We start from the raw sequence: 25,468 nt of genomic DNA, 5'->3' as shown, positions 1-25,468 counted from the left end.
GAACTGGGACACAGGAATAGAAAGTCTAGATTTTAATGTAGGAGAATTTGTACACTTGCAATTTTTTTGAAAAGAAGGACAAAGGTTGTGCATTTGCATGAACAGAATTTGAAAATCAGAAGATTTTATGTAGTAGAATTTGTACACTTTTTGTTTCTTTGAAAGGAAGGACAAAAGTTGTGCATTTGCATGACCAGAAATTGAAAATCATTGTCTATATTGGATAGCATATTGAAACCTTGAAGGCTGTCTGTAAATGACTCATTAACTGCAGGTATTTTCTTGAATTATATGAGCTGCAAATTAACAAAGTTTCACCTTACGTGAGCCAGTTCAAAGTATTTTCAGAATTCTTGTCTGCATTTTTCTTAATAAATCATATCATAAATTAATGCTTGTAGCACTGTGCAATGTTGAAAATGCCATTTGTGCATAGCAGTACTGGAGCAAATGACTGATGAGCCTAACAAAGTATCAAAACACATTCTCTGGTTTTGAGCCTCGCAAGGATAGCACCTGCTACTTTCAGACACCTTACAAAGCCATGGAGTTCTGTAGCAAGCAGTGTTATTGGTTAAACATTTATTAATTGTGACAAGAACACCCAATTTATTTCAGTACTCCAGCTTATTTACTGCTCTTTCACCTTTGTATTTTGTATTGAAAAAGTAAAATGAATATTGATAGAGTTAGGTATTGATTTCTAAATTTATAGTCTGTTCTCAGTCTGGAGTCAAAGTCACATACCAGTAGGTTTGTGTATATTAGTAACAAAGGATGTAGATTTACTTGTACAGCAATGAGAAACCATTGAAACAAGAAACTTTGAGCAGCATGCAGCATTCTTGAGTTTCAAAAGTGTCATTTATAAAGGTGAAGAAAAGCTGTGTTGAAAAGCAGTGAAGAAAATGGGAGATAATACAGCTATGTGTTGTTGGGAGCTGACAGTTCTGAGGCAGGGAGGACATTGTAGCCAGGTGGGGGGTGGCCTCTTCTCCCAGGCAACCAGCAACAGAACAAGGGGGCACAGTCTGAAGTCGTGCTGGGGGAGGTCTAGGCTGGATGTTAGGAGGAAGTTCTTCACAGAGAGAGTGATTTCCCATTGGAATGGGCTGCCCAGGGAGGTGGTGGAGTCACTGTCCCTAGAGGTGTTGAAGCAAAGCCTGGCTGAGGCACTTAGTGCCATGGTCTAGTTGACTGGCTGAGCTTGGAGGTCTCTTCCAACCTGGTTGATTCTATGATTCCTATTCTGACTTTTTTTGCTGAGACATTTTCTGGTTCATGGGTGCTTGATATAGCTCCATCTGTGTGTTACTGAACTTAGATATAATTAATTAATTTATCAACTGAATAATTTACTATTAAAAATTGTTTGCTTCCTGTAGTTTCTGTAAGAATTAAGTGTTGTACATTAGAAGCATCTACTTGTCTGCAAAGCTTCTTCCATGGCACCGTTATTTCACAGATGATTCTAGTCAGATTTGGGACCAGGTCATTCTCAATGACATTATGCTCTCTCTGACTACCTGAGTGGTAGAGTTATTTCATATGACACCCTGACATATTTCATTGCAGCAAAACAGTGCCCTAAAGTTTGTCTCAAAAGTGATACATCAACCAATACATAGAGAAATAGATCTACCAAAACTGGCTCCAGGATTCATGAAAATAGTAGCAAAATTGCAACAAAACAGTGGCAAAATAGTAGCAAAACACACACAAAGTGCATGCCATACTGGACATTTTCTGCAAACAATTGTTACTACTTGCAACACATACATTGGAAATGTTTACAGTAATCTCAGCTTTACATTACCTAATTTAAGTCTCATATCAAACCTCTAAATAATGTGTCCGATTCGGGTGTCCCCATCATAAGGACACAGAAGTGTTAGAGCAAGTCCAGAAGAGGGGCACAAAAGTGATCCAAGGGCTGCTGTGAGGATAGGCTGAAGGAACTTGCGGTGTTCATCCTGGGTAAGAGAAGACTCTGGGGGAAACTTATAACTGCATTCCAATACCTGGCAGAATCCCACAAGAAGACTGGGGAAGAACTTTTCGTAAGGGTGTCTAACAACAGGACAGTGGTTTTAGGCTGAGGGAGAGTCAGTTTAGACTGGATCTTGGGAAGAACTTCTTCAATATGAGGTTGGTTGTAGTCTGGAATAGGTTGCCTAGGGAGGTTGTGGATGCCTCTGCCCTGGGGGTGTTCAAGGCCAGGTTGGATGAAGCTATGATTAGCCAAGTCTAATTGAGAGGTGTCCCTGGCTGTGGCGTGGAGGTTGAAGTATATGATCTTTAAGATCCTTTCCAACCTAAGCCCTTCTGTCATTCTATGAACACACATTTACCCCAGTTCCTTCCTGTTGACTCTCTCATCTTTGCCTGTACAAGCTTTTTTTCTTAGTCACCTCCTGTAAATCTCCAAGACCCTGTAGATCCCTTTTCTTTTTCTTTATTTTTGTTTTCTTTTTCTACTAAGAAACCTGTAAACCTGAAATGTTGGGCTGTTAATTTACAAAATGCAGAAAGTCTGATTCAGGAGAAGAAATGTTTTACTTGTGTACCTTGTAAACAACCATTTAATTCTTACTGAAAGCAGACTTTTTGCTCTGATGTTTGTATAGCATGGTGTACAGTTTGAAGCAGCATTAGAACCTGTGCAAGTTTGAGGCTAACTGGAATATTTTAATGAGAAAAATTATATGATAGGCTGTGAAAAGGAAACGATGGTGATGTCTGCTGCACTCATAGGCTTGCTGAGATGTATAAAACCATGAACACAAAACATAGATAGCACAGTGTCAGTGTGCCTCTGTTGCAGTTGGTGCCCTGGGCTGCTTCTGTTGTGACTAATCCTTCTGCTTTCTAACCCCTCTTGCCGATCCTCCAACCTCACCTTGAATGTATAGAAAACTCTGGGATAAGGTAGAGGGATGGAAAGAAAGTGAAAAGGTGGTTGGGAGCCCCTCCTGAGGACTCTGGTTTCTGGGAGTGCTGCTGTGTTTCTGTATTACTTTTAACTTGTATATTTCTGTACACAGCTGTAAATATTGTAAATATCTGCTTGTATGTTGTGCTAAGCTGTGAATGTAAAGCTTCGTTCCTTAACTCTCAGCCGCCTGAGTCTAGTCTGGGTGATTTCATAAGAGTGGGGAGGTGTAGGGAACTCCCAAACCATCACAGAACCCTGCAACAAATATTTTTTTAAAAAAAGATCAATCTGTTGTGTACTTAAAATAATAAAATTAAAATAAATGTAAATAAGATAAATGTAAATATATAAATAAAATAAATTAATAAAATAAATTTAAAGAAATAAATATAAATATATAAATGTAAAATAAATCTAAATAGAATAAATGGAAATAAAATAAAAATAAATATATAACTGTGAGATAAATATAAATAGAATAAATATAAATATATAACTGTAAAATAACTCTAGATAAACATAAATAAATATAAATATAAAATAAAAATAAATATATAACTATAAAATCAGTGTAAATAAAATAAATATATACATGTAAAATAAATATAAATATATAACTATAAAATCAATGTAAATAATATAAATATATAAATGTAACTATAAAATAAATGTAACTATATAAATATAAAATAAATATCAATAAAATCAATGTAAATAAAATAAATATAAATATATAACTATAAAATCAATGTAAATAAAATAAATATATGCGTGTAAAATAAATATAAATATATAACTATAAAATCAATGTAAATAATATAAATATATAAATGTAACTATAAAATAAATGTAACTATATAAATATAAAATAAATATCAATAAAATCAATGTAAATAAAATAAATATAAATATATAACTATAAAATCAATGTAAATAAAATAAATATATGCGTGTAAAATAAATATAAATATATAACTATAAAATTAATGTAAATAATATAAATATATAAATGTAACTATGAAATAAATGTAACTATATAAATATAAAATAAATATCAATAAAATCAATGTAAATAAAATAAATATAAATATATAACTATAAAATAAATGTACCTAATATAAATATAAGAAATATAAATATATAAATGTAAAATAAATACAAACAGTATGAATATAATTATATAAAATAAATATAAATAGAATGCATAAATTATTCTAAATCTTATAGGCACTTCAGCTAATAATTTGCAAAACCAAATTTCAGTTGTCATTTTTCTTTATCTAGTTGCATGCCACACTTCAAGCTGGTGCCGCTTGAAATGACCAAGTTAAAAGTCTCATTTTAAAGAATGTGTTTTAATGAAAAATATGACAGATTCTTAATTAGAGCAGAAGTACTGAGCACTGCTGTAATGCCATCATGACTCACTTTAACAAGGTAATCAAAAGGGTACATGTTTTCATTCCTTTTTAAAAATTGCTAACAGAACAGCTAAGCAAACTATTTTGCTGATGCTTAATATGTCAGTGATTAAAAATCAGACCTGAATATCTACAGTACCAAAATGAGGATTTGAAAAAGATTGTAATTACACTGTGATAACAGAGGTGGCCGAGGCTGAGTTTGTGGTGAAGGTCAACTTAGTGATGTAGTTGAGAGAAAGAGCAGACTTTTGTGTACTTGTATGAGATGGCAATGTATTTCTAAAACTCTAGACAATCTATTATTACACCTGCTTCATTTTTGGTTTCATTCACTGATCTTCTGTATGCTTAATGTATAGCTCCATAAACAGAAATCCTTTGTCATGGGATGATACTGTTTCCAGTTCTGGGCTCCTCAATTCAAGAGAGATGTTGAGGTACTGGAAGGTGTCCACAAGAGGGCGCCAAAGCTGGTGAGGGGTCTGGAGCGCAGCCCTGTGAGGAGAGGCTGAGGGAGCTGGGGGTGTTTAGTCTAGAGAAGAGGAGGCTCAGGGGTGATCTCATTGCTGTCTACAACTACCTGAAGGGAGGCTGTAGCCAGGTGGGGGTCAATCTCTTCTGCCAGGCAAGCAGCAAGAGAACAAGAGGTCACAGTCTCAAGTTGTGTTGGGGGAAGTATAGCCTGGATGTTAGGAGGAAGTTCTTGCCAGAGAGAGTGGCATTGGAATGGGCTGCCCAGGGAGGTGATGGAGTCACCATCCCTGGAAGTGTTCAGGAAAAAAAATGAATGAGACACTTAGTGCCATGGTGTAGTTGATTGGCTAGGGCTAGGTGCAAGGTTGGACTGGTTGATCTTGGAGATCTCTTCCAACCTGGTTGATTCTGTGATTCTGTGTGACACTGGCTTGTGTAGGGAATGCACCTACATTTCTTATGCTTAGTTTTCCAAAGTCCTTTCTGGTGCTTCATTATCCAGCCTATGGATCCTCTTTTTGTTAGCTGGTTGGTTTCTGTAGAACATTCAAGTTTAGAGACTCCTTTCTTGTTTCTTTTTTTTTCTTCTGACATTTTCTCACTGAATCGGTTCAAAAACTATAAGATCACAGAGTGCCACCCAGTGCTGGAAACTTCTGTCCCTCCAGAGTAAAAGACTTTTCACATTGAGCTTGAGTTAAGGCTGGGCACCTTACATGTAAACACCAGAGTAACAAGGAGAGTTGAGTAGCAAGCTTCAGAAAGTGAGATCTGCAGAGCAACAAGAACTGGGCTTAAACTCACAGTTGCTAATGGATGTCTTGTGATGTAGCAAAAAGACAATATTCTTCAGGCTCTATGCACAGCCAATATAAAATCAAGAAGAAACTTTCAGGTGGATAGAAAATGGCTGTACCTCACTTTTCAAAATGCTATCATCTTCTGTAATGTGGAAGGTTCAAAAATACTTCCCCATATTACAGTGGGGGTTATTCCAATGGTTGCTGTTTCTGATTGTGAAAACCATTCAAATTGCCTGCACTGAAAGTTGGACTCAATGATACTCCTTATGGGCCACTTAAAACTCCAGATACTCAATGATTCCGTGACTTCACTCGATTCCATTGACTTCACTCTCAAGAAAATCAACATATCACTAACGAGAGTATCTTTAATAGACAAGAAATTTCTGCTTTAAAAAGGCTAAGCCAGGCATGGCAAGGAGGAAATAAGTGTGCATTTTCCCCAGTCAATGTACCTTCTTAGCCCAGTTCTACACAACAACCACTCATTTGATGGTGACTAGTTTTTCTTTCTCCTGAGGGAACAGGGAGTGCTGCTGAAAATAGACTTTGCTATAGATTATGCAAAGAAATCACTTTTCTTAAAGGTTTGTTAACATATCATTTACTTTTTGAATGCACAGACCTGAATAGCTTTATGCAGAAGGTTTTTGCCACTTACCAAGTATAAAAATAGCTTTTAAGATAGGAGGAAATATTTGCATCATGTGAGAATATAAAGTTAATTGGTCAAGTTTCCAGCACAGGCAAGTCTGAATTTCTGGTTTCTGTCTTTCTATAAAAGCTTTACAATTGTTGGGAAAGTTTCTGATAAAAGCTAGTGTAGAATCATAGAATCAGTCAGGGTTGGAAGGGACCACAAGGATCATCTAGATCCAACACCCCTGCTACGGGCAGAGTCCCATCCAACCTGGCCTTAAACACCTCTTGTGTAGTCTGGGCAGAGGAACTGAAAGACTCAACTCCACTGAAATACTTTGGGCTTGGAGAGCTGAAATGAGTGATAGACTGAATAAAAAAATTTTAAAACATTAAAAAGGAGGAAAAAAAAAAAACAGAGAAGGAAAAAAAGAAAGAGACAGCAAACATAAACATGTAAATGTGACATCTGCGATTCCACTTTGCAGAGCATCTTCCACGTGTGAAAGCAGCTCCTTGTCTTGTGAAAGTGAGAACCTCAGGGTTGAAACTGATGACAGAAATTAAGGAGACTTAAAAGGAAAAGTCCAGCTATAGAAATTAAAAGAAGGGAGGAGGGAATGAAAAGGAAGAAGGAAAAGGCTATGCCAACGTTTTCCTGAAGGATAGCAGAGACGTGTGCTAAACAAGTGTCATAAAGAAGTTTTTGCTTTTGATTTCTCCTACAGTGAAGGAAAATTTTGATTTATTGATTGTAAGAGAAGTTTATTTTTCAGTCTACAGAAACTACCAATGCTAGTGTAGTAGGTAAGACTTACATTCTGGTACCTTCATCACTGATAAAGAGATGACAGTGAGCATTGTTTGCATAAATAAATAGGCAAATGGTTATTTAGCCTGTAGTAAAAGATAGGCAGATGCATTTTCCTAACTTTAATGAATTTTTAAATGAAAATAATTTGATGGAAGGTAACACTCCAACCATGGAATAAGCAATAGAAGTGGAACTTCACCTCCAGTATCTCGGCAATCCATCCCAATTTCAGTTAGAATCATGTAGAGCTAGAGTTATGTGCATAGTCCTAATATCAATTTGATCCATGATCGTTCTGCTGAAATTAGCAATAACCACACTGTCTGTTTTGAGAGTATTACTGTGATTTAAATCCCTTCCCTCTGGCTTTCAGTCTAAGGTTACAAGTCTGTCTTTTTTTTTTTTTTTTTAAGTCAGGGAATGCGTATGAGAAGGGAACAATTTTGCTGATGTTCAAGGGATTTGACCAATGCTTTGGAATAGTCTCCAGTGAGAATACATCTTCCAAAATGTTAGTTTGTGACAGTCTTTTTGTCAGCTTATATGAGATATAAAACCGACCTCCTTTGGACTCAAGTGGAAAGACAGTCACAGGATCACAGGATATTAGGGGTTGGAAGGGACCTAAGGAGATCAAGTCCAACCCCCCTGCCAGAGCAGGACAATACTAACACAGACCACAGAGGAACACATCCAGACAGGCCTTGAAAGTCTCCAGAGAAGGAGACTCCACAATCACTCTGAGAAGCCTTGAAAGAACATCAAGTCCAACCCCCCTGCCAGAACAGGACCACCTGTACCAGATCACACTGGAACACCATACCTGCCCCCTTTCCACCCCACCCACCCCATTTTGGCCCTTTCCCAGCCCTAAACCCACAGCACCTGGGCTCTTTGGAGTCCCCTCCCACCCCAGGTGTGACCACTTAGACCTCCCTGCAGACTGCCCTTTATAATCAGCTCCAGGACAGACAAGCCCTAAGCTTGCCCAGCTGGGCAGAGGGATCCTCCTCCCATCATCACCGGTGAGTCTGTGGTGCACACTGGGTGACTGGTGGCAGGGATCTAAAGGCCGGGGGGCCTGGTGGCCCCCCGGATAGGTAGGGTAGAAGCTTGATGATTCCTCTAATGTAAAACCACAGAACTGTCTGGGCTGGAAGGGACCTCAAGGAGATCATCGAGACCAACCCCCCTGCCAGAGTAGGACAATACTATCTAACACAGATCACAGAGGAACACATCCAGACAGGCCTTCATAGTCTTCAGAGAAGGAGACTCCACAACCTCTCTGGGGAGCCTGTTCCAGTGCTCTGCAACTCTTACAGTAAAGGACTTCCCCTTTGTGTTGAGGTGGAACCTCTTTTTCTGCAACTTAGACCCACTGCTCCTTGTCCTGCCACAGGAAGCAAGTGAGCAGAGCCTGTCCCCCCACTCCTAGCAGCCTTCGGTTACGTTGAAGCATTTATCAAATCCCCTCTAAGTCTTCTTTTCTCCAGACTAAACAGCCCCAGGTCCCTCAGCCTCTCCTCATAAGCTATGCCCTCCAGTCCTTTAATCATCCTCCTAGCCCTCTGCTGGACTCTCTCCAGCAGATCCCTGTCCCTCTTAAACTGGGGAGCCCAAAACTGAACACCGTATTCAAGATGAGGTCTCAGCAGGGCAGAATAGAGGGGGAGGAGAACCTCCCTTGATCTGCTGGACACAGTCTTCTAATATTCCCCAAGATCCTGTTGGCCTTCTTGGCCACAAGGGCACATTTCTGTGCCATGGTTAACTTGTTATCCACCAGGACCCCCAGGTCCCTCTCCACAGGAGATATTCAAGAGATGCCCCTTAGAGTGGGATAGATCTAATGATTCCAACTCTTCTCAACCAAGTTTAGTAGTAGTAAAGACTGAACAAAGTCACACTTTGTACACAGTGTAGTCCAGTTAAGCATGGAAGGAGAAAAGCACCTGCAAATCCAATTCCAAGTGACCCATGATACCAGATGACCAGTCAAACCTGAAGTCCAGTGTCTCAATTTTCATCAGTATGTGGATTTATGTTTATATGTTCAGGAGAGTTGAAAAATCATTTAAATCTAGGGTCTGTGCCACGAGAAAGAATGCATTTACCCATGCCACAATTATGCAACATTTCCTTTTATACCCCTTGGCATTTAAAATGTGGCAGTGCAGGTATTAACAAAACTGTACCATGAATACTGAGTAACCATGGAGGTTTCCAACACCCATTTAAGTTTGTGTCTGTGTCCTCTTTGCTGGTTTTATATCTCTGCTTGATAGAATAAAGCGCAGTGCAAGCAGACTCACCTGAATTATAATCATTCTAAGGTTATTCTGTAGACAGGGTCTTGGGCAGCTCAGTGTGAGGGATATATGGAAGTCTAGTATGAGCATGCAGTCTCAAATACAGCGTTTTCATAGCAGGTTTGTGGTTGGGGTTTTTGGATATGCAGCCATAGTATGCTGTGTACGCACAGCATGGCTGTCAGCTATGCTCATGATACTGACTGTGTAATTATCCAAAACACTTTAAAGAATATAAACATTTAGGCAGCCTGATTTCCCATTCTGCTAGTTAAGAGAGAGCTGGCATAAAAAGGATATGCTGCAGCAATGTGTTCTTCTGATAGCAATCCTTGTAAAATTGTCTTGTGTGTCAGGATCAGTCCCTACTGTTCATCTGGCTGTTGAGGAGTCAGAAAAAGAAGAGATGGAATACTAAATGCTTGCAGAAAATGAGGGGGAAAGTGCACTGGCTTTTAAAGTGAAGCAGCATGTATCGTTTCTCCTTCCATTGGCTGTTTATCCAACATCAATACAACACTTTAGGATCCAAATTACTAAACAAGCTGCCAATTAGGCTTGCAGTCAGCTGGATAGATTAGTGGCTAAGAGAGGCAGATACAAGATTTTCATCTCTTGAGCCAATTACGCAAGTGAATTACCATCCACAATGCTCCTTGGAAGATTTGAGGTAGAAAGACTGACTCTGCTGTGATAGACATAAGTGAGATCCAGGGTAGGGGGTAAGGGTTAGCAGGCCATGTATTGCAAAAATTACCCAAGCAAAAAGAGATCCTTCTAGGAAAGGATTTAAAGGATTTATGGCTGCTGGGAGCGATAGAAGAGGAAATAATAGTTGTGGTATGCACTGCAAAGGCATCGCTGTTCTGCTCACGAGTCTTAATCATATAAAAGAAAGATGAAAGGCCAAAAACTGTATTTATATACAGTATCATTTTCTCAGAACTGTTTAAAAACCCTATTTTGATGTTTCTTAACATCAAAAATAGTTCAGTGGCCAGAGATGAAATTACTTCAATATGCCTTCATTTGTTTCTTACAACTGAGGGGGAAATTTAGGGTTGTTTAACACATTGAGCCTCTGTATTGTGAATTTATTCACCCTGGTATAAACCAGACATGCTTGATGTTAGTTTTATCCAGCAGTTGGATCATGCAAATAAGAGTTGTTACAATAGTGGTATACAGAGTCACAGTTCTTTTATTATTCTCTAATAAATGATAACTTAATTGGTGAGCTTTTAATTTATTAGAAGCATTTTGCAAATAAAATGGATCTGTCGAATGAAAACTGTGCCTGGGCTCCTATTTTTCCTGCTGAAGATGTGGTACACTGGTGTAATATTGTTTCTTAGATACGAAGCAAATTTAAAACCTGAACTTTTGCAAGCTGTTGTATCCAAAAATGATTAAACAGATGTGGAGCCTGCAGCAGCATTAGACCTCTGATCTGATTTTAGCTTACAGATGGAATTAAATTAATTCATGGCAATCACTGTAAAATCAAGGGTATGGCACTGAATGCTAGTGTACTGTTTAACCAGGACATACCTGTCTCAACAGCTGTTAAGAAAAAATTACATGCCCATATTTTTCACTGAAATCTGCCTTTAATGCCATCATAAATATCATACCAAATTTAAACAAATGTGATTATTTTTTTTTCTTTGGTTTTGCCTTCCTTTTTTTTTTTGCCCCTTTCTATTCATAGGTTCCACCTTCCTTCTATGTAAGGTCATATGCATGATATGTGTAGACTTCGAAGTGTGTCGGTTCGTATATACAAAGGTTTGAGGATGGCCTGTTTGGGTTCTTCTTTATTTCAGTTGTCAGCACTGCAAAGAGAAGGAACATAAGTGAGGGTTTTTTACAGTGCTGTCTTTTCAGGTGAGTCACTGCTCCTCACTTGTGTAATGGCAGCCACTTTTACTTATTACTCATCTGCTGGATCAGGAACCACGTTGCTACAGTTGCTAAAAACATTTTCATTCTGTAGACAGAAAAGGCTCTGCAGAGGAGATTCCTACAAATTCCTCATGGTGAGAGACTGAGGGAGCTGGGTCTCAAGTTTGGAGAGGAGGAGTCTGAGGAGTGATCTACATAATGTTTATAAATGTGTGATGGTTTGGGAGTTAGCTGCCCCTCCCAGTCTTATGAAATCACCCAGACTAGACTTAGCTGGTTGGAAGTTAAGGAATGAAGCTTTCTATTCACAGCTTAGCACAATATGCAAGCAGATATTTACAACATTTACAGCTATAGACAGAAATATAGAAGTTAAAAGTAATACAGAAATGCCCATGGCAGGGAGGTTGGAACTAGATGATCTTTAAGATCCTTTCCAACTCATTCCATGCTATGACTCTATGACAGCACCCCTCCAGAAATCAGAGTCTCCAGGAGGGGCTCCCAACCACCCTTCCACCTCCTTTCCACCCCTCTACCTTATCCCAGAGTTTGCCTTGCATGCAAGGTGAGGTTGGAAGGTCAGCAAGGCAGGTTAGAAAGCAGAAGGATTAGTTACACAGAAGGAGCCCAGGGCACCAACTGCAACAGAGACATGCACACACACTGACTCCCTGCTCTGTCTTATCTGGTTTGTGTTCATGGCTTTATACATCTCAGCAAGCCTATGAGTGCAGTAGTCATCACCATTGTTTTTCTTTTCACAGCCTATCATCTAATTTTTCTCACTAATATATTCCAATTAGCTTCCAACTAGCACAATAAATATGTAAAGGGTGAGTGCCAAGAGGATGGAACCAGGCTCTTCTCAGTGGTGTCCAATGTCAGGACAAGGGGCAATGGGTGGAAGTTGAGGCATAGGAATTCCATGGAAATATGAGGAATTTTTTTTTTCATTGTGAGAGTGGCAGAACACTGGGACAGGCTGCCCAGGGGGGTTGTGGAGTCTCCATCTCTGACAATGTTAAAAACCTGCCTGGACGCGTTCCTGTGTGACCTGGTGTAGGTGACCCTGCTCTGGCAAGAGGGTTGGACTGGATGAGCTGTCAAGGTCCCTTCCAGCCCCTGACATTCTCCTCTGAAGTTATTAATATTGAAACTTGTATAAACCTATAGAATCTCACAGCACTACACTTGGGAAAACTGACTTTAGTGGGATGGATCGGTGGGTTGATTTTGCTCTTGCTTCTGGGTGGGTCAAGACTGAACACATCCCAGAGGAAGCACAGCCATTTTGAAGGCCAGTGTGCTTGGCCCATTCTATCTAACAGGCCCTACCAGCTAGTCCAAAAAATGCCAGAGGCATGAATTAAAAACTGAACTTGAAGATGAATATTGCAAGGACAATTACAGCTTTTAATTAGAAAATAAATGCCCAAAGCACAGGAATGGGAGTCAGGGGAATAGCACACAGTGTAGGCAGGATTTTTAAGAGCTCTCCCATCATACAGTCAATCAGCAATGCAAGGGTTTTTTTTTCCCAATTGGTGATTTATTGTGGAATGGAAGAAAAGGGAATGGCTGCTATCCATATTCTTCTGATGCAAAATTATACTGCTTTACAGATACATTTTTGAAATGATGGATGAAATGTGTAGGCAGATATAGGTAGTGTTTGTATAAAAAAAGCTTTGCTGCTAATGATTGCTTGCATATATTAACTATTTTTTTACAATTAAAATAAAAGCTATCCATCTTCACCTCATTTGCAAGAAGGAATAATTAACCAATTAGTAATACAGCCAAGTTGCTTGGGATTTTGGTCTTGCCTTATTCTTGCTGCAATACAAAGCCTCCAAACACGTTATCCTTTGGACAGTAGATATTGTTTGATTGCTTTCCCAAAAGGGGGTTGTGAAGACAAGTTTATGGTGGTTTCTGCTTGATTTTATGTTGGGTTGTTTCTTTTTAATCTGAGGTTGTTTCTTTTTAATCTGAGGATGTGTGAGAATAAAGCAAGAATCCTAGGAAAGTGGTTTGAGTCTTCTAACAGGAGATAGAAAAGCGTGTGCAGTGGAAGGAAAAAGAGCATACATAGAATGGTTTAGGTTGGAAGGAACCTCAAGGATCATCCAGTTCCTACCCCCTGCCATAGGCAGGGACACCTCCCACTAGAACAGGCTGCCCAAAGCCTCATCCAATCTAGCCTTGAACGCCTCCAAGGAGGGAGCAGCCACAACTTTCCTGGGCAACCTGTGTCAGTGTCTCCTCAGTCTCACTGCAAAGAACCCTTTCCTAACATCCACTTCAGTCACCTCTCTGCCAGTTCAAACCCATTACTCCTTGACCTGTCATTACAAGCCCTTGTAAATAGTCCCACCCTAGCCTTCCTGTAGGCCCCCTTCAGATACTGAAAGGCTACTATAAGGTTTTATGCATTCTAGAAGTACTTATATGTATCTGAAGACAAAGATTATTTCACTTATCTCATCAGTTATAGAAAAAAAGACCCACAGCCCTACTTCAGAGTCTAAAAAATAGAAACATCAGTTTATTAAATAACACATTAGGGTTTGGATTGTTCCTTCTTTTTTATGAGGTTGCCCTGGATGTCTTGAGAATTGAAATTCATACAGAAAGGTACATCTGTTACAGCAAAAAATCTGGTCTCTTCCTAGCAGGTTGATTCTATTCTGTATGGGAACATATAGAACATGTCTCATCTTATGTCTCACCTCCACTGTCTTATCCATGTCTCATCTCTAAACTCCAGCTTGAGGAGTTTGGTGGATGAGGTGGAATAAGCAACTTTGTTACTTAGTTTCTTTTTTTTTAATGATGCCTTCATGGGGGAAAAAATCTCATGAAAAAAACTGAATCTGTTATATTAACCTTTGAAATTCTGATGCTCTTTTCTGCAGTATGTGTGCAGCTTTTCTTGGAAGTACTGATGTTGCAGGGAGAAAAATGTAAACACCACTTACAGTGGCTTTGAAAATACCAGAAGTAAACTTGGATGTATCAAATGTCTCTTAGAGTGTTCAGCTAAAGCACAAACTGGGTAAAGGTATAACTGAGTTTCAGAATAGTAGACCACTTGCCTGGGCTGTAACACCTGTAATTGTTGAGTCAGAAATTATTTATTGTGTCTTTGTGATGGTTTGGGTGTTACCTGTCCTCCCCCCCAAAGAAAATCACCCAGACTAGACTCAGCAGCTGGAAATTAAAGAACGAAGCTTTGTATTCACAGCTTAGCACAATATACAACCAGATATTTACAATATTTCCAGCTATAGACAGAAAGATACAAGTTAAAAAGAAATACAACAGCCCTCCCAGAAACCAGAGTACCCAGGAGGGGCTCCCAACCACCCTTCCACCTCCTTTCTACCCCTCTACCTTATCCAAGACTTTGCCTTACATTCAAGGTGAGTTTGGAGAATCGGCGAGGGGAGTTAGGAAGCAGATGGATTAGTTACACATACAGCAGGTTAGAGAGAGAGAAGGGAGGCAGCCAAAGCCAAATAGCAACTGTGTTATCTATGTTTGTATTCTTGTTCTTACACATCTCAACAAGCCTATGAGTGAAGTAGACATCACCATTGTTTCTTTTTCACAGCCTATAATCTAATTCCTCTCACTAAAATATCCCAGCTAGCTTCAAACTAGCAGTCTTATTGAAAGAGATCTTGAGCATGAGGAAGTTCTTCACAGAGAGAGTGATTTGCCATTGGAATGGGCTGCCCAGGGAGGTGGTGGAGTCACCGTCCCTGGAGGTGTTCAGGAAGGGACTGGATGAGGCACTTAGTGCCATGGTCTAGTTAACTGGATAGGGCTGGGTGCTAGGTTGGACTGGATGATTTTGGAGGTCTCTTCCAACCTGGTTGATTCTATGATTCTTTGAATATTGCTAAGAATGACAGTATGGTCATGTTACTATGATATACCTCAACTTAGAAACTATAGGACAAAGAAATTCAGGTAATCTTGCTGATACGTTGGTAGACTTGTGCAGAGTAGTGATGTTCTTTGAGACTGAGGTAAAATCCACTGTACTGGATACAAAAGGTCTGTGGCAATATTTGTCATCCTTAAAAATCTGAGTCTCTAGAAACATTAGGTATAAAGCATAAGAGAGTATTTAGAATCATATGCAGTCAGAAGGTCAACATGTGCAAAGACAGCCTGTTCTAGCAACCTATTAGATGAATTAGGGGAATAAGGTTCAAAGCTTTAAGGGAGATTATCCTGCTCTTCTCCACATGGCAGGCAGTGCTGATTAATGCTGTGTGTTTCTTTAATCTCAGGGTTTGTAGGTGAAAACACCCAACCAATCCCAGAAAACAACATTGGAAACAGAATGCTTCAGAGCATGGGCTGGACCCCTGGCACAGGCCTCGGACCAGACGGCAAAGGGATAGCAGAGCCAATACGAGCCATCCAGAGACCAAAAGGACTCGGACTTGGATTTAGCTGACAGAAATGCACTCTGGCTGCCCAAGACAAATAAAGCTCAACGTTAGTTTTAAAAAGACAAGAGGAAAAAACATAATGAAAAGGAAATGAAAAAAAATCAACCCTATTATTTGTTGTGATCAGCAAGTCCAGTTACTCTTCTCTCAAAGATCACTCAAGTCGATGTGCTTCACATTAGCTACACCAGCTGTAAGGTACAACCACAGTGATAGAACTGGCATACAAGTCTAACTTTATTATGGTGCTAAAATGTACAAAAACTTCTTGAGTCTTTTTTTTATTATTATTATTATTTTTCTGTGGTCTTAAAGTTTGTATTAAGCGTAAAATTCAGTATGTTGATGTTTTGTTCATAAAAGCTTCCAATATAGGAAGTTTTAGTATACAAGCAAATTATTTTTGTTTAAATATAATTTCATCTCGAGAGCCTTGGCAAGATTTCTCAAGGAAAATAGTACTTTTCTGCATCTCTTTTGTTTTCTTTCTTTTCAGGCAAAGTTTCCAAACCTAGCATTTCTCGTGTTTAACAGTATTTGAGGATAAGCTGTCATTTTGCCCATAAGAGATACAGTTTTCCCCACTGGAAGGTGATATGGTATGCAATTTTGTATAAGAGCATGAAAAATGGTTTTGTTGTCATAGGAATGCTGTTCCAACACCATTATCTGGCAATGCATCGCTGTCTCCCACGTTCAGACTCAAAAGTTAAGCTTTTATACTTGTTTTTACATTTACAGGATTATCTTTTTCAGCAAGTATTTTGAAAGGTTAAAGTTTATTCTGACTTTGGATTTCCCTTTTATATTCATAATCCTCAGTGTCTCCACATTTAAGAACAGTTTGGGCTTTGAACCAGGAAATTGTATTTTGAAGATGACTGTCTTTCAGTGTTTATATTCTGGGTTTGGACATATTTTAAACAATGCAGTGTTCAACACGGTGTTATCATTTGGTTTGTGATCGTGCTGGTGCCAATGAGCCACAACCTTTAAAGACTGTGAACAGAAAAAGGGCAAGGAGAAGCAGGATTAGGGTGAAGGAAAGGAAGGAAGAAAAGATACTTTGATGGCATCTCGCAAATCTAAGCTAGCAATTTAAAATCAAGAGAGATCATTAAGTGTTTTAATCAGTATCCTAATGTATCTAATGTCAGCAGAAGCAATTTCATTAAGCACCAACCAATCAAGCTCCTAGGGTACTTATTGGTCTGCAATATAAAACAAATTCTACTTTAAAATTAAGCGATAGGGCTGAAGGAAACTGTTGTTCAGACAGGCTAAGGAGAAAATCTTGCCCCCCTCCTCACACACTCCTGTAGCAGCTGGCAATAAATACTGTGACTGCAGAGGGTACAGGTTTTCATTCTCCAATCTTTCTCTCTTCCCCAAACTGTAGAGAAAAATTCCTGCTTCCAGATGTTTGCAAAGATATTTCCTTAGACTGAAAAGAGCACAGCTTCCTTCATGTGAGTGAAACACAGGGATTCAGTTTAGGAAGTGAGTTTATTACTTTTACTTTCCCTCAACTTAACATACTTTTACAGAAAAGAACACTAAGAAAAGAAGTAGCAGCAACATTATAGCACTGAATTTGCTTGCAAGAAATGTTTATGCTTTCTGCTGTGAGAGTACCACTGGTTCGAGAGCATTGTTTCACCATACACATGGTGTAGAGTAAAAGGTTGGTACCTGATACTGTTTTTAATGATAGCTGAATGCACATATTCTCTGAGTTTCAGAAGAATTATTTATTGCTGTTTAAAGACTTGATATGATTGTGTGGTTTTGCTTTTATTATAAGAAATTTTAAACTTGGGATTTATAATCAACACACATACTTTTTATTGGAAGGGTTTGGGGGCATAGCATAGTGTGCGTTGCCACTACAGATGTCTCTTGCACAATTAAACTGAGTTCAGTACATTCCACATCCAAAGAATTTCAGGGCCACATAATTGCAAAGGGCTGAGAGCCTGAAATTCTGCAGCTAACAAAGATGCCCACCTGTGTAAATGTTATTTACAGTAGTGAAAGCATGTGACACATTCCCATTCTTTCAATCCAGTGTGCTACTGAGGGCAAGTGAGTTTTAAGGACCTCTTTGTATTGTACACCACAATCAAAAGCTCCTGAAAATTGTTTCTACAGTGTGAATTGTCAGAGTGAATCTTTAGGGTCAAGTTGTTCTAGCTCTGTTTGCAAAAATGTAAAGGAATATTCATTCTCTGTTAAAATTCCATTGTTCTGCTTTGATTGCAATACCCACATATCTCAGGCTATAAATTCTAAGTAAGTATGGCACAGGTAACATGAAATATTTCATGTATGAAATATTTCTGTACAATTTACTGCAGCAGTCAGTCTGCAGCTCCAAAAGTACTTGAAAATGTTTCATACTGAAAAAAAAAATGAGAGGGAAGCAATGCATAGGTGTGGAGAGAAACCTTCTGTAGCCCATTCAATTCTGTATTCATCCATTCTTACAGATGGAATGAAGCAGCCAACCTGGTAAACAACCATAACAGGAGAACTATTTAGTTTGGTTGGGAAAGTTAGAGATTTTTGTTTCAAATCAGTTTATTAGTGAGAAACTATTAGATTTATTTTCCCATAGAAGTAGACACACTTTGTTTTCCACAGCTGACAGTCAACTTTATCTTCAAGTCTGTCCTCATAGGAGAGGTGCTCTATCCCTCTGAGCATCCTCGTGGCCATTCTCTGGACATGCTCCAGCATCTCCACATCCCTCTTGTAATAACTTTATCTGTTAGGAGCTGCTAGAAAAAAAAATATACATTAAAATATTTTAATGTAGTGTCTTGAGATTCTTTTAATTGCAGTAAAATTCAGTTATCATTTCATTTGTTTTTCCAGATGTCATTGAAGTGGTTTTAAATATACTCCAGTAGTGTGATTTTGTACATTTATAACTAAAAAACAAAAATAAGTTATACAGGTTTTCCTTTCTAAGACATCTCAGTGTAAGTTGGCTTTGAAACAGGTCAAAGTACTTGGATTTATTGCTGGGTTTTTTCTTCAGGTTTTTCCCATATCTAACTTGCAGTCCTACTGTAATACCTGCTATAAAGCTGGCTGACATTATTTTAAAACACATATACAAGTATTTTCAGGTAATAATTCTTAGTGACTGTGACACTGAAGGGTTTTTTGCCTACATTAAAAAATGTGGGACCATCTAGTATCTAAAAGTTACTATTCATCATTTGACAGATTCCTTCCATTTAGATGTTTGATTAATCAGTAGCTCAGCTGTTACCATAATATCCTTCCTCTGCAGAATGTCTTGGGAAGAGACATTACATATGATCAGCGTTACATTCTGCTACATGTTCCACGGTGTCTCAGAGTTTTGTGAATTGAGCCATTACCTGTTGACAAAAGAGACTCATGAGCAGTGGCTTCTTTTAAAGTAAGTATTTCTCAAAGTCAGAGAAGCATTATCAGTATGCTCATTTTAACAAGTTTGTCTCTGCATTTGTCTTTCTGCAATTAGGTCATTAATGGGTGTAGAATGGCAGTAAATAGCTAAATAATATGTATAGAATGCTTTGCTTTAACACACAAATGCGAGATAAAATAAAATAGATTCTGTTCTGCACGGGGTTTGTGTGTTCTTCTCTTTAATCTGCCCTTTTTAATAGCAGCATTATTGTACAGGTAAGTACAAGAACATACTGCTTCTGAAAGTATAATTAAGGTTGCTAATATCTTGTACCAAGCAGATGCATATTATGCTAAATCTATTATACAACTTTATATGTACCTTTTTACTAGGACTTGTTTCCTAGGGTGTTATTATCCAGCTGAAAAGGTTACACCACAACAGCAGAAAATACCTTTTTTAACATATTTGCAGTACTTCTGTTATCATATTTTTCTAAGATGTTTAAATACAAGTTCTCTTCACTCCTAAGTATGTATTTACTTTGGTAACTGTGACAGGACCTTGTGCTTTCTCTACAAACAGTTCTCCAAAACTGTTCTGCCAAGAAGAACTCACACAAAATTTGGTTTGTTTTGCCTTTCCTCTTCATGTGCTCTCAGGGCAGCTTCAGTAAAGACATATCAGAAATGGGGATCTATTCACCCTTACTTTAAAGTCAAGAGACTTCTTAATTAGACTTTCATTCCTAACAGAGTTGTCAGCAGTTGTGTGTAGTTTGCACACAACAATTGCATAACTAAGCTACCCACAATTGAGCTCCACACCTAAGGGCAATGTGTATATATATGTTCAGATACTGGAAGGCCACTATAAGGTCTCCTCGAAGCCTTCTCCAGGCTGAAGATCCTCAACTCTTGTAGCCTGTCCTTATAGCAGAGCTGCTCCAGCCCTCTGATCATCTTCATGGCCTCCTCTGGACTCGCTCCAACAGTTCCATGTCCTTCTTGTGTTGGAGGTTTGAGAACTGCACACAGTACTCCAGGTGGGGTCTGACGAGAGCAGAGTAAAAGGGGAGAATCCCCTTCCTTGCCCTGCTGGCCACACTGCTCTTGATGCAGCTCTGGACCACAGCTGGCTGTATGTTAACTTGTATTAAATTTGAGTTATTCCAGTATCTGAGAGAACACTTTAATAACCTGTTAGAGATTGCCATGATATGCCTTATTACTGAAACAAGAGATTTTGTGAATGAGCCAGTACTGATTTTAAGCATTTTCTTAATAAGTCACGTAATTACCAGGTTGCCTTTATATTCATGATAGTAGGTTGATGTATTTTTCTTCTTCTTTTTATTAGTGAGCTATTGAATTACAGGTCTTACTAACTGAATTTAGACAATATCTGCCCATTACCAACAAAGATAGGTCATCTGCTAAACAGTGGCTCCTGGCCAGGAGCTTGTAGGACAAAAAGACTGGATAGGAATGCTGCCACTTGCAAAAGTGCTGGAAGAGAAATGGATTTACCCTGTAGAGACTGCTTGTCTTTCATCCTCTACATTGCACCTGCCTGCAGTTTCACCGTTAGGCATGATCAATGTTCATGGGAAAATGGTGTAGGGTTTCAGACCTGCAGATTGTAGTCTCAGCATTTGATATTTGCTTGTGACACTTGCTACTGCTGCTGTTGAGAAGTATCCCTCTCATAGCTGGGTTCCCATTTGAACATCCAGAGCAGTGAATGCTGCTGAGGGTTTCTGGAGAGCTGGTGATAGAGCCACTTTGCAGTGGGTAGGCTGCCTCTGATTGGGACTTTCCACCTCTGGCTCTGATTTAATAGGATAAAATCTGCATTTACACTGTGAGGTAACAAATTCATGTCTTCACAGGAAAAAAAATCCCACTGCTTGTAAACTACTCTCTACTCTGTGATCTAAACTGCATGTTCACCCCAGATGATTTTTTGTGTCAGAGAATGTTTATTCATCAAATATGTGTGTATATATATACACATATATATGTGTTTTGTGAAATTGTGCCTTTTCTAATGAGCTGTGACCAAACTACAATGTATTCCATGGTTACTCATATGCCAGATCACCAGAGTCTTCAGCTCTGGCTTTACTGGGTCCCCCTCAGTACACTAACCACAGTCAAGCTTCCTTCTGGAAAATTAAAGAACCTGGAAGCCTTGACATTTTGCAGCCCTTGAAACCTGGTCTTCAGGCCCTCTGGTGAGGAGGTCTCACAAAGTATCTCCAAACTTGCATGTTCCTCATCACAGAGTAAAGAAGTGGAAATCCTGAAGTTCTGGTATACTTCAATCACTGGAGGCTGCCCTGGTGGAAGTTTGCATGTGTCAGAAGGCTGGGGAAGCAGATCTGCCCAAGCCTTCTGCCACAGACCTGCTTATGGGCAAATCTAAAGACTTCAAATATGCAGCAAAGCAAAGTACATTTTGAAAGACGCATTCTTGCTCCACAACTTCGTTGGAATTGTTGAAATGTCCTGTGAAGGACAGCACCTAAGGTAACTTCCACTCTCTCCAGTAGGACATTCTCCTGTTACTACAAGTTAAAAGGTTCAGTCATCTTTGCTGTTAGAATTTGAGTTGTGGTTCTTCTCAATCACTGTGGCTTGTCAGCTGCTATTTTGTAGTGTGTTCTTTGACAGCTCACCCTGAAGACTGGTGACATCTTAACTCTGCTGGACTAACCACTTTGGGTGTAAAGAGTTTGCACCAGTTTCTGAGAGGGCATCCTGGTAAGTAAAGGCTTGAACTTCCCACAAGAGTCAAATACACTCTTTATGGAGTTTGATAGCCACTACCATGGGTGTTTATTCTTGGCATGGGCTGCAAGTTTATTATGGAGCAGAGCATCTGGTTGTTCTGTGAGGTTTTTGCATTTGGCATGCAGGACCAGTTACAGAAGCACATTTTTAAGTAGTGTTAGAGAACAGAGCTTGTTCCAAATGAACTGCTACGAGGCTAATTGTACTGAACTATGACAAAAATGTTGCAATGCCATGGCAGTGCAAGCATCCTGTGGTGATTTTTATCACTCATTTGTCATCCAGAACAATGGCTGTGTGACTAATCCGGGCCCAGATCCGCATCCCTGTGCTCATTTTGGCAAACCCAAAAGGCAAAACATACAAATAAATAGATATGTAAATACACAAACAAATAAATGTCTACACACTACATTTTAGTGTGTAGGTGAGTAAATTAAGTCAGGTCTGTGTGTGTAGATATAAATGTGCATGTAGGTATAAATCTCTACAGGGAACGGTGTCATACATAGTGATGAGCTTCAATGCCAGGCCATTTGTTAAAGTGGTCACCCCACATCCCTCACAGAAGTGTGACAAAACCTTGGGTTCTGCTGAGCCTACATTACTGAAAAAGAAGTGTCGGGGTCCAGAGGCTGGCGCGAGGCGAGATCAGGGCACTGATGACTCGAGACAGCAGCTTCTATGCTTCAGTACATCTTTATTAGGGTAGTGCAGTGTCTTATATAGTGCTCAGAGGAGGTGTACCCAGCCAGTCTGGGGCTGACAGAAGTGGACAGTACAGATTGGCCCCAAGCCACGTGCAGGGTGCAGATAGGTTACCCTTATCAAAACAGCCCGTGGTTCCACCCCAGGGGGTTGCCAGGGTCAGCCCCCTGGAGCTGTGTCCACCCCAGGGGCTGGCAGATTCCAGCCCCCAGCAGGTGTGGGTGGGTTGCTCACAGTGCCTTCCAGCTCAAGGAATTTCATAGAATCAACCAGGTTGGAAGAGACCTCCAAGCTCAGCCAGTCCAACCTATCACCCAGCCCTAACCAATCAACTAGACCATGGCACTAAGTGCCTCAGCCAGGCTTTTCTTGAAGACCCCCAGGGACGGTGCCTCCACCACCTCCCTGGGCAGCCCATTCCAATGGGAATTCACTCTCTCTGTGAAGAACTTCTTCCTAATATCCACCCTATACCTACCCTGGCACAACTTGAGACTGTGTCCCCTTGTTCTATTGCTGGTTGCCTGGGAGAAGAGGCCACCCCCCACCTGGCTACAACCTCCCTTCAGGTAGTTGTAGACAGTAATAAGATCACCCCTGAGCCTCCTCCAGGCTAAACAGGCCCAGCTCCCTCAACCTCTCCTCATAGGATTTGTGCTCCAGGCCCCTCACCAGCTTTGTTGCCCTTCTCTGGACATGTTCCAACACCTCAACATGTTTCTTGAATTGAGGGGACTTTCTCCCATCACAAGTTCTCATGTTTACAGCTCATGCCCCGCTGCGGGAGAAATTCTCCCACAAAGAAGGGCTGGGTGCTAGGTTGGACTGGATGATCTTGGAGATCTCTTCCAACCTGGTTGAGTCTATGATTCTATGATTCTATGCTTCTACCAAAGTGAATAAATCTGCCATGTATTGTTTCATATTCTGCCTTTATGTAAACCTGCCCAGGTTTTTTTTCCCTTGTCTTCCTAATCAGTGGTAAATTGTATTTAATAGCTCACTTAAGGTGTCATCCATTACTATGAGTTACTGTTAGAACTAATTAATAGAGCTGAAATTATTTTGTAATGAGAAATTGAAGTATTGCAGTGTTAAAAAGACAAAAAAAAATTACCAGTCGCAGCTAATTAACGTTTAACAATGCAAATAACCTGATAATTATTTTTCAAACCATAGAAAAATTCTGTGACACTTTATATACTACCTTTGTGATCCTAATCGTTCCTGAAAAACACCTTTAGAGAGGAATCATCTGAAGACGTTTTGCTGGGTAAAAGGCAGCATGGTGAATGAGAGCTCTCCTTTTGTTCGCGTGGGGCCACATTCAGCAGCTCTTTCTCATGGTAGACGCCGAAGGGAAGGAGAAAGTAAGGGTCACAAAGGTAAGTAGAAGGGGGAGTGTGATGGTTTGGGCATTAACCCGCCCCCCCCCCCCCCCCCCCCCACTTTTGAATTTGCCTCGGCTAACTCAGACGGCCTCTGGGAATATAAATGAAGCAGCAAATATACAAGCAGCTATTTACAATATATACAGTTATACACAGAAATATACAAAGGATAAACAATACAGAAGCACAACTCCCCTCCCAGAAACCTGAGTCCCCAGGAGGGGCTCTCAAACCACCCCAACACCTCCCCCAGCCCTCTCAACCTTACCCCAGTTCTCAGGAAGAAGAGAGGTGCAGCCAAGAGGTTAGGGAGCAAGGTTAGTGGGAGCAGGGTTAATGAGATGTGACCAGGTCTGAAGGCAAAGGCAGAAGGAAAAGACAAAAATGGAGAATGTTTACTTCTTCTTCCCAGAGCTCTCAGTGTGACTGTGAGCGAAGAGACACAATTGTTTTTCATTTCACTGCCTGTTATCTAGTTCTTTTACCCAAACATTCTAGCTTGCTTGTAACTAGCACAGGGAGTTATCTTGACTGAAACTTCTGGCTGCTCAAAATCAATTGTGCTTCTCTTCAGCTACTGTAGATACTGTAGAATCAGTCAGGGTTGGAAGGGACCACAGGGATCAGCTAGTTCCAACCCTGCTGCCATGGCCATCGACACCCTGCTCTAGGTGAGGGCCTCACCCAGCCTGGCCTTGAACACCTCCAGGGACCAGGCCTCAACTACCTCCCTGGGCAACCCATTCCAGGCTCTCACCACTCAGGCTGAAAACTTCCTCCTCACCTCCAGTCTGAATCTCCACACCTCCAGCTTTGCTCCATTCCCCCCAGTCCTGTCACTCCCTGATAGCCTAAAAAGTCCCTCCTCAGATTTTTTGTAGGTCCCCTTCAGATACTGGAAGGCCACAAGAAGGTCACCTCGGGGCCTCCTCTTCCCCAGACTTTTCAGCCCCAGGCTGTGCTCACAGCAGAGCTGCTGCAGCCCTCTGAGCATCCTTGTGACCCTTCTCTGGACACTGTCCAGCATCTCCACATCCGTCTTGTAATGAGGGCTCCAGAACTGGATGCAGTACTGCAGCTGGGGTCTCACCAGAGCAGAGCAGAGGGGGAGAATCACCTCCCTCGGCCTGCTGGCTACACTTCTCCTGAAGCAGCCCAGCTCTGGCTGGCCCTCTGGGTGCAAATGCACACTGCTGGCTCCTGCTGAGCTTCTCATCCACCAGCACCCCCAGGTTCCTCTCCTCAGGGTTGCTTTCCAGCCAGGTACTGTGTTGTTTTCTTAATTCATTTCCTGATTTGAAATTATTCATTGGTGGAGGAGGAGGCTTTCCAATTTGACATTTCAGAAAGGTGAGGGCTGGCAGAACCAAGTGCCTCCTTGGGTCAGCAC

The 25,468-nt window shown here is 40.3% G+C and overlaps 1 protein-coding gene across 1 annotated transcript in view; it reads left to right on the top strand.

Moving 5' to 3' along the window:
- The window catches only part of GPATCH2 (G-patch domain containing 2), a 138,255-nt gene extending 118,855 nt beyond the window's left edge, over positions 1–19,400 (top strand). Inside the window, exon 10 of the mRNA XM_064164520.1 lies at positions 15,614–19,400. Within this exon, the coding sequence (XP_064020590.1) occupies positions 15,614–15,783 (170 nt within the window). The 3' untranslated portion in view covers positions 15,784–19,400. The remainder of the gene's footprint in view (positions 1–15,613) is intronic.
- Positions 19,401–25,468: the final 6,068 nt, after the last annotated feature.

This window comes from Pogoniulus pusillus, chromosome 25 (genome assembly GCF_015220805.1).
Source record: "Pogoniulus pusillus isolate bPogPus1 chromosome 25, bPogPus1.pri, whole genome shotgun sequence".
NCBI classification, from domain to species: domain Eukaryota; kingdom Metazoa; phylum Chordata; class Aves; order Piciformes; family Lybiidae; genus Pogoniulus; species Pogoniulus pusillus.
The sequence above is the reverse complement of the archived record's forward strand: the minus strand, read 5'-3'. Positions and strand labels throughout refer to the sequence as shown.